We start from the raw sequence: 10,000 nt of genomic DNA on the forward strand, positions 1-10,000 counted from the left end.
CTTCTTTTTAATCCCAACACCACTACTGTACATGGGTTCAATGTTTCATGGAGCAGCCTCTTGTGCAGGACAGGTCTGCCAACTTGAAATGAAATAGCTGCTATAACCTGCTCACCCGGTGTGCTGAGTTCTATAGTGATTAGACATCAAAGGCTTGGAGGGAAATATACATTTTATTGCTCAAGAGGAGAGCTGTGAAAGGAGGAAGGATGGAGGGGTGAGAGGGAGATGGAGGGCACAGCAGAGGGGAGGAAAGAGGGGGGGTGGAGGAGTGAGAGGAGGAGAGAGAGGGTGTTGTGTCTAACCTCAGGAATATTCCGAAGTCGCAGCATCCAACAGACTGGGTTCTTGTTCTCCTGGGAGGTGTGTGACCTGCCCAAAAGTTGCTCTTAGGTACACAGATCTAGGATCAGCGTACCCTCCTGGCTGCTACCCTTAACTATTCGGCGGTAAAACCCCAAACTGACCTTAGATCAGTGTCCAGGGTTACTACTCCAGTCCTGTGTGGTGTCTAGAGGACGTGGGAGGAGTGCAGCTGGGAAGAGAGGTGTGGACAGGACATGGGTGGAGGGGTGGTGGTCTGGTTAAGGTGGGGTGGACTGAGGGCAGTTGTGTGTGTGTGAGGAGGGGCTGTGTTTATCTGAGTGGTGTGTGTAGGGTGTGTGTGTGTGTGTGTGTGTGTGTGTGTGTGTGTGTGTAGCAGGAACAAAAGGCTCCAGTGTGTGAGAGTGAAAGGAGGTAAAGTAAACAGCCTGTGATGAGGACAGACCTGCTGTGTGTGTGTGTGTGTGTGTGTGTGTGTGTGTGTGTGTGTGTGTGCGTGCGTGCGTGCGTGTGTGTGTGTGTGTGTGTGCGTGCGTGCGTGCGTGCGTGTGTGTGTGTGTGTGTGTGTGCGTCGCGTGGCCTATAGTTGATACAGCTGGGCCTTCCTCTCTCTCTGCCCAGAGTGTGAAACACTGGGGGGACTCAACACACACTTTCTAACGTTTCACAGATGATAAAGATATATATTTAGAAATATCACAGTTGTTTTCATTTCTACACTTTCTTGTGGTAAAGATATATATTTAGAAATATCACAATTATTTTCATTTCTACACTTTCTTGTGGTAAAGATATATATTTAGAAATATCACAATATTGTTTTCATTTCTACACTTTCTTGTGGTAAAGATATATATTTAGAAATATCACAATATTGTTTTCATTTCTACACTTTCTTGTGGTAAAGATATATTTTTAGAAATATCACAATTGTTTTCATTTCTACATGTTCTTGTGGTAAAGATATATATTTAGAAATATCACAATTATTTTCATTTCTACATGTTCTTGTGGTAAAGATATATATTTAGAAATATCACAATTATTTTCATTTCTACATGTTCTTGTGGTAAAGATATATATTTAGAAATATCACAATATTGTTTTCATTTCTACATGTTCTTGTGGTAAAGATATATATTTAGAAATATCACAATATTGTTTTCATTTCTACACTTTCTTGTGGTTTTGGAAAAACTAGTCTTACCTTCTCCTTTCATTTGATCATTTGTCAGCATCACTGCTGCTGCTGTGTTCAAAGCATGTGTAGATAGATAAGGGAATTCTGGAATAGGCATGTGTAGATAGATAAGGGAATTCTGGAATAGGCATGTGTAGATAGATAAGGGAATTCTGGAATAGGCATGTGTGGATAGATAAGGGAATTCTGGAATAGGCATGTGTAGATAGATAAGGGAATTCTGGAATAGGCATGTGTAGATAGATAAGGGAATTCTGGAATAGGCATGTGTGGATAGAGAAGGGAATTCTGGAATAGGCATGTGTAGATAGATAAGGGAATTCTGGAATAGGCATGTGTAGATAGATAAGGGAATTCTGGAATAGGCATGTGTGGATAGATAAGGGAATTCTGGAATAGGCATGTGTAGATAGATAAGGGAATTCTGGAATAGGCATGTGTAGATAGATAAGGGAATTCTGGAATAGGCATGTGTAGATAGATAAGGGAATTCTGGAATAGGCATGTGTGGATAGATAAGGGAATTCTGGAATAGGCATGTGTAGATAGATAAGGGAATTCTGGAATAGGCATGTGTAGATAGATAAGGGAATTCTGGAATAGGCATGTGTAGATAGATAAGGGAATTCTGGAATAGGCATGTGTAGATAGATAAGGGAATTCTGGAATAGGCATGTGTAGATAGATAAGGGAATTCTGGAATAGGCATGTGTGGATAGATAAGGGAATTCTGGAATAGGCATGTGTAGATAGATAAGGGAATTCTGGAATAGGCATGTGTGGATAGATAAGGGAATTCTGGAATAGGCATGTGTAGATAGATAAGGGAATTCTGGAATAGGCATGTGTAGATACATAAGGGAATTCTGGAATAGGCATGTGTGGATAGAGAAGGGAATTCTGGAATAGGCATGTGTAGATAGATAAGGGAATTCTGGAATAGGCATGTGTAGATAGATAAGGGAATTCTGGAATAGGCATGTGTGGATAGATAAGGGAATTCTGGAATAGGCATGTGTAGATAGATAAGGGAATTCTGGAATAGGCATGTGTAGATAGATAAGGGAATTCTGGAATAGGCATGTGTAGATAGATAAGGGAATTCTGGAATAGGCATGTGTGGATAGATAAGGGAATTCTGGAATAGGCATGTGTAGATAGATAAGGGAATTCTGGAATAGGCATGTGTAGATAGATAAGGGAATTCTGGAATAGGCATGTGTAGATAGATAAGGGAATTCTGGAATAGGCATGTGTAGATAGATAAGGGAATTCTGGAATAGGCATGTGTAGATAGATAAGGGAATTCTGGAATAGGCATGTGTGGATAGATAAGGGAATTCTGGAATAGGCATGTGTAGATAGATAAGGGAATTCTGGAATAGGCATGTGTGGATAGATAAGGGAATTCTGGAATAGGCATGTGTAGATAGATAAGGGAATTCTGGAATAGGCATGTGTAGATAGATAAGGGAATTCTGGAATAGGCATGTGTGGATAGATAAGGGAATTCTGGAATAGGCATGTGTAGATAGATAAGGGAATTCTGGAATAGGCATGTGTGGATAGATAAGGGAATTCTGGAATAGGCATGTGTAGATAGATAAGGGAATTCTGGAATAGGCATGTGTAGATAGATAAGGGAATTCTGGAATAGGCATGTGTAGATAGATAAGGGAATTCTGGAATAGGCATGTGTAGATAGATAAGGGAATTCTGGAATAGGCATGTGTAGATAGATAAGGGAATTCTGGAATAGGCATGTGTGGATAGATAAGGGAATTCTGGAATAGGCATGTGTAGATAGATAAGGGAATTCTGGAATAGGCATGTGTGGATAGATAAGGGAATTCTGGAATAGGCATGTGTAGATAGATAAGGGAATTCTGGAATAGGCATGTGTAGATAGATAAGGGAATTCTGGAATAGGCATGTGTGGATAGATAAGGGAATTCTGGAATAGGCATGTGTAGATAGATAAGGGAATTCTGGAATAGGCATGTGTGGATAGATAAGGGAATTCTGGAATAGGCATGTGTAGATAGATAAGGGAATTCTGGAATAGGCATGTGTAGATAGATAAGGGAATTCTGGAATAGGCATGTGTAGATAGATAAGGGAATTCTGGAATAGGCATGTGTAGATAGATAAGGGAATTCTGGAATAGGCATGTGCAGATAGTAAAATATACAAGGCAGCATATAGGCATATTGATATAGATAGAAGACTATATATGTGAGTGCAATGTAGCAATTTACGACTATACATGTTTACTATTGACAGAACCATATATCCCCCCCCCCTCCATGTCGCGAGGTTAAAGTCCCATATCTCCTGTGGGTTTCTCTCAGGCCTTCCCTGCAGCAGAGAAACACTATATCTTGTTTGCCTTCGTCTTTGTCATAAAACAAATAAGCAGTAAATGATGTCTGAAAGTGGATCTGCGTGGAGGAACAACGCCAGACGTGAAGCCCAAGGAAAGCCAATAAATAGAGGGGATATAATCTGTTTCCAGGTCAGTGTTAAGGTCCTGGAGTGTTGTAGTTCTAGACCACAGTGGTACTGTTGGGGAGGCCTGAGTCTGAAACAGATATCATCTGTTTCCAGGTCAGTGTTAAGGTCCTGGAGTGTTGTAGTTCTAGACCACAGTGGTACTGTTGGGGAGGCCTGAGTCTGAAACAGATATAATCTGTTTCCAGGTCAGTGTTAAGGTCCTGGAGTGTTGTAGTTCTAGACCACAGTGGTACTGTTGGGGAGGCCTGAGTCTGAAACAGATATAATCTGTTTCCAGGTCAGTGTTAAGGTCCTGGAGTGTTGTAGTTCTAGACCACAGTGGTACTGTTGGGGAGGCCTGAGTCTGAAACAGATATCATCTGTTTCCAGGTCAGTGTTAAGGTCCTGGAGTGTTGTAGTTCTAGACCACAGTGGTACTGTTGGGGAGGCCTGAGTCTGAAACAGACAATCTAAATTGTAGGCGTTTTGGGTACGTGAAAATAGGTTTTATAGTATGTGACATCTCTGACATTTTGTATGCTTTAAACACCAGGAGATCACACTCATTTCGTCTTTTCATCTAGTAGAATTCGCTGCACGCTACTGAGGAACGAGAATAGCTGATAATCAGATCTGCTGACACCCTGTCACAAAACACACGAATGGCGGGAATACATGCAATTGCATTGGATGAAGCATTCTCAGTCTGGATGAGCCCAGTATGTTTATGTTGCTTATTACAGTACGTTGTAAATAGTATGTAGTACGATTAGTACACGGTATGCCTTTTTTAGTCCGTAGTAGGCAAGACAGATTTCAGACTGAGCCCCAGACGAGACAGAGGTGACTGGATTACTGGACTATTAATTAATACAGTGTCGAGTCGAAACAGAGAGCTCACTGAATACTGGCAGCCGCCACTCACTTCCTTGAAGAAACACTCAATACATTTGGCATCTGTTTGAACCTCTAGGGACAGCGGTCCTGCTCAGAAGGTTTAGGTATTCTCCTGTTTGTCTCCTCCTCCTCCTTCTCAAACGGAATGGTTGTTGGTGGCGGTGCAGGAAATGCAGTTTAGAATCTTGGGCTCCTAGCCTGTTGCTCCTCGCATGTCTGACTTTCAGCGTATACATTAGTGTTTCCGTATTCTCCTCCCTCCCTCTCTCTCCTTCTCTCTCCTTCTCTCTCTCCCTCCCTCCTCTCACCCTGTGTCATCGTAGCAGTAACTTCAAGGCTGAACGAGAGCCTTTGAAAGCACTTAGGGAGACGCTGCTAGCCGCATTAAACTCTATTATTGGAACGTATTCATTTTGTCCCTATTCACCGGGGGGCACATTTATGTTGGGGAGAGTTTATCTGCTAGATGCCACTGTTCTTCCCCTCCCTCTGCATTCAATGGGAAACAAAGGCAAAGTAACAAATGCACAGCCTCTATGTTTGTTATTTTCACTGGTATCGTCAGGGCCAAGGTTTTCATACACATCACTGTCAGCGTGCTGCTGGAGTGAAAGGGCCTGTGTCAGGCCTCGGCCATTTGTCATAAAATGTCAGCCCAACCCGGCTCCATTTGCAGTAATGGGTTATTGCGTACCGTGTGTGTGTGTGTGTGTGTGTGTGTGTGTGTGTGTGTGTGTGTGTGTGTGTGTGTGTGTGTGTGTGTGTGTGTGTGTGTGTGTGTGTGTGTGTGTGTGTGTGTGTGTGTGTGTGTGTGTGTGTGTGTGTGTGTGTGTGTGTGTGTGTGTGTGTAAACGTTGAAAGGACCTGATGGTAAACATGGATTTGATTGTGCTTTTCCTCTGGCTAGCGGATGTAGATTATTGACTCTATATTATTATAGTGTGTATTGTCTGCTGAGAGAGAGAGAGGGATTCAGAGACGCAGAGACTAGGGATTTAGAGACACAGAGAGCCGGCCATTGGGGACCAATGAATAATAGGAAATGAATAATGATTAACTATTTCTATAAATATAACTATTGAAATGGATCAAAGAATAGTGTTTCTCCCACTGTCACCCACAGCTCATATTACATCCCTGAATGTTTCATACTCACTCACTCTCCCTTTCTCTCTCTCTTCTTTCTCTCTCTCTGTTTTTTCCAGGATGTCTTCCAAGCGACCAATCTCTCCATATGGGGGGACAGATGGAGAGGTAGTCATGGCAACCAGCAGACAGAGACTGGAAGAGGAAGAGAGAGATGATGGACAGGCTGTCATGCACCTCCCCCTGACCCCCTACTGCAGCAAGGTGTCCCCCCTCTCTCCCCGCCCCCTGGACAGCCCCCCCACCCTGCACAGTGCCATGGTAAAACAGCCCCTCGTTGTCTTCATATCATTTATTAACTGCTCTTATTGGCTACTTGGCTTTGTTTCGACTCTTCTTATTGGTCGTCTGTATTTTAAATCCTCCCACGCTGTTGGGGTGGAAGTTGGCACTTAAGGACAGATCTTCGGATCCGTTTGTCCTGATCTCGACCATAAGGGGGCTAAACGGAACATAGCCGTTGACAGGAAGTGACAGTCCCCAGCTATCATCGACTGAGACAGAGCCATTTAGCATTGTGTTAAATGACTGTTTATTAGACTGTAATTACAGAGAGTTGTAGTTATGGCGTCCGGTTTTGAAGTAACACATACTTCCAACAGAGGAAATAATATTTTGGGGAAACTGGACACAAAAGATGCTCGAGAGTGCTCTTATGGTGTGAACCGCGTTTCCGTTTTGTTTTAGTGTGAAAGCCCGTGTCTGTGCTGTAACCGTTTGACGGTGAGGCATGGAGACGCGGTACATGTGTGACTGTCAATGTGAGCCATGTCAGTGAGTCATGCACTGCTGTGAAAAGGGTGACTGTGTGTGGTGACAGTAAATGCATATCATCATTACGATGTATAGTTTGGTGTGTGTGATGTGTATACTGTGCAGATCTGTGTGTGTGTGTGTGTGTGTGTGTGTGTGTGTGTGTGTGTGTGTGTGTGTGTGTGTGTGTGTGTGTGTGTGTGTGTGTGTATGTGTGTGTGTGTGTGTGTGTGTGTGTGTGTGTGTGTGTGTGTGTGTGTGTGTGTGTAGCCTCAGTAACCCTCATAGTTTCCCTCACGTTAGCAGGCACACCTGAAGAGCAGCTAGCTAGCAGCAGCACATGGTCTACAGACTCTTCCCCTGTACTGCTGATAAACCACCACACAGTAAATATTGTGAGATGACTCTGGCTGTAAAACAATGAGAGGGTGATTAAGGACCATAATGGTAAGCTAATTCTGGAATTAACCTGCTGATTGCACATCAGACTGGACTCTGCTGCCTGTCAGACAACAGTCACTGACTGTAAACCAAAGTCCTCTCTTTTTCTTTCTCTCTCACCAGGAAGATATACTTGATCATGGCATGCTGTTGACTGTAGGTATTGGACCTGATGTTTGGGAGACTTTATCATGGCATGCTGTTGACTGTAGGTATTGGACCTGATGTTTGGGAGACTTTATCATGGCATGCTGTTGACTGTAGGTATTGGACCTGATGTTTGGGAGACTTTATCATGGCATACTGTTGACAATAGGTATTGGTCCTGATGTTTGGGAGACTTTATCATGGCATGCTGTTGACAGTAGGTATTGGACCTGATGTTTGGGAGACTTTATCATGGCATGCTGTTGACTGTAGGTATTGGACCTGATGTTTGGGAGACTTTATCATGGCATACTGTTGACAATAGGTATTGGTCCTGATGTTTGGGAGACTTTATCATGGCATGCTGTTGACAGTAGGTACTGGTCCTGATGTTTGGGAGACTTTATCATGGCATACTGTTGACAGTAGGTACTGGACCTGATGTTTGGGAGACTTTATCATGGCATGCTGTTGACAGTAGGTATTGGTCCTGATGTTTGGGAGACTTTATCATGGCATGCTGTTGACAGTAGGTACTGGTCCTGATGTTTGGGAGACTTTATCATGGCATACTGTTGACAGTAGGTACTGGTCCTGATGTCTGGGAGACTTTATCATGGCATACTGTTGACAGTAGGTACTGGACCTGATGTCTGGGAGACTTTATCATGGCATGCTGTTGACAGTAGGTACTGGACCGGATGTTTGGGAGACTTTATCATGGCATGCTGTTGACAGTAGGTACTGGACCTGATGTTTGGGAGACGTTATCATGGCATGCTGTTGACAGTAGGTACTGGACCTGATGTTTGGGAGACTTTATCATGGCATGCTGTTGACAGTAGGTATTGGTCCTGATGTTTGGGAGACTTTATCATGGCATGCTGTTGACAATAGGTATTGGTCCTGATGTTTGGGAGACTTTATCATGGCATGCTGTTGACAGTAGGTACTGGACCTGATGTTTGGGAGACGTTATCATGGCATGCTGTTGACAGTAGGTACTGGACCTGATGTTTGGGAGACTTTATCATGGCATGCTGTTGACAGTAGGTACTGGTCCTGATGTTTGGGAGACTTTATCATGGCATGCTGTTGACAGTAGGTACTGGACCTGATGTTTGGGAGACTTTATCATGGCATGCTGTTGACAGTAGGTACTGGACCTGATGTTTGGGAGACTTTATCATGGCATGCTGTTGACAGTAGGTACTGGACCTGATGTTTGGGAGACTATATGTTATTACCTTGGTAATGTTAAGCTAATAGTGGGAGGTATTTTTTAACTGAGTTGCTGGAACAGGTATTCGTTTGAAATTTGAAAACGTTTAGTCCTGATTATTGTTTTAAGTGTGATGAATCACGTATTAATTAATAATTGAAGTATTAATTATATTTCCTTTTATTATTTTTGTATTTTTATTATTTAGGCCTATGCTACAAATATCATCTACAACATCCGTACGTTTTACAACACTATAAATGTCCCTGTACATGAGATGCGACTTGAGCCAGTTGGTTGACTGACAGCAGAATCAGTAAAAAGAGACTGTGGAGGGGTGTGCCCGCATAATATTTGATGTGGATTATTATAGTGCGACCGAGCCGTCTCCTGGACAGGGTGGATTTAGCGCTAACGGCAAGGCTTGGCATGTGTAAAATGTACAATTTTGCTACGGCTTTGCCCTCTCAATCCGCTCTGCGCTGACTGGCAGAAGAGTTGAGTGAGAGAGAGCTTTACACGGCGCGCCTCGGAGGGGCTTTGTCACGGCAATTGTATAAAGTGATATGGGAGAGGAAATGGACTGCGCTCGTCCCCGGGTAGTGGCGGCTGTAGAGGCAGCATCCGCCAGGAGATTACCGCGCTTTATTTTGTCATGGTAAATTAACACGGCAGCGAGGCGCGCTCCCCAACAAACTGACCTCTTCATCTCTCCAAACTGCTACTCCGAGTTGAGAGGAGAGGAGAAACGTTTTTTTCCCTCATGTGTGTTTGTAGCAGTAAATGAAGGGCCTTTTTTTTCTTTCTTTCTCCACTTCCCCTGAGTTTTACGGTTAGGAGCCTAATCAAACAGCTGAATTGTGTTAGTGGGGGAAGGGTTTCACAGACAGGTGGTAATGGATAGGTGTTAATTACTGTACCTTTTGTCCGTTTAATGAGGTCCTGCCGCGCGCTCATGAAAGACAAAAACAGCAACAACAATATTCATCTGCTTAGTTCAGGTCCAAATTATCCAGGCGCCGCCTGCCTTCGATTCGATTTTTTTCGTATGGATTGTGACAGATTTGAAGCAGCACACCAAGCAGTCTTAAACCAAACGCAGTGGTCACACTTTGTTTCTCCTGCCAGTGCTGTCATAATGAATTAACACATGCTTGCTTGTAGACAATTAAGGGCCTCTTTAAAATATTGCCATGCATTGATTTAATAAACTGTTATTTAAAATATACAAAATAAAGCTGCACATTTCTGTTTAGGTAAATTTAACTGGAATATCTCAACCATTTTGTGCAATGATATAAAAACAAAATTGATCATAGAAGTATTATTATTATTATTGCATTTTAATATATATATTTTAAAGTTGTGATTATTAT

The 10,000-nt window shown here is 42.9% G+C and overlaps 1 protein-coding gene across 15 annotated transcripts in view; it reads left to right on the forward strand.

The window, feature by feature from the left end:
- sox5 (SRY-box transcription factor 5) overlaps positions 1 to 10,000 on the forward strand; it is a 115,978-nt gene that overhangs the window by 9,460 nt on the left and 96,518 nt on the right. For all 15 annotated transcript variants that reach the window (XM_090198979.1, XM_090198972.1, XM_090198981.1 and 12 more), the window contains 1 exon segment: positions 6,121 to 6,322. In XM_090198979.1, coding sequence (XP_090055105.1) covers positions 6,121 to 6,322 — 202 coding nt within the window.

The sequence above is a fragment of the Oncorhynchus mykiss genome, chromosome 15 (assembly GCF_057628025.1).
Source record: "Oncorhynchus mykiss isolate SJ-2025 chromosome 15, ASM5762802v1, whole genome shotgun sequence".
In the NCBI taxonomy this organism is placed as follows: Eukaryota; Metazoa; Chordata; class Actinopteri; order Salmoniformes; family Salmonidae; genus Oncorhynchus; species Oncorhynchus mykiss.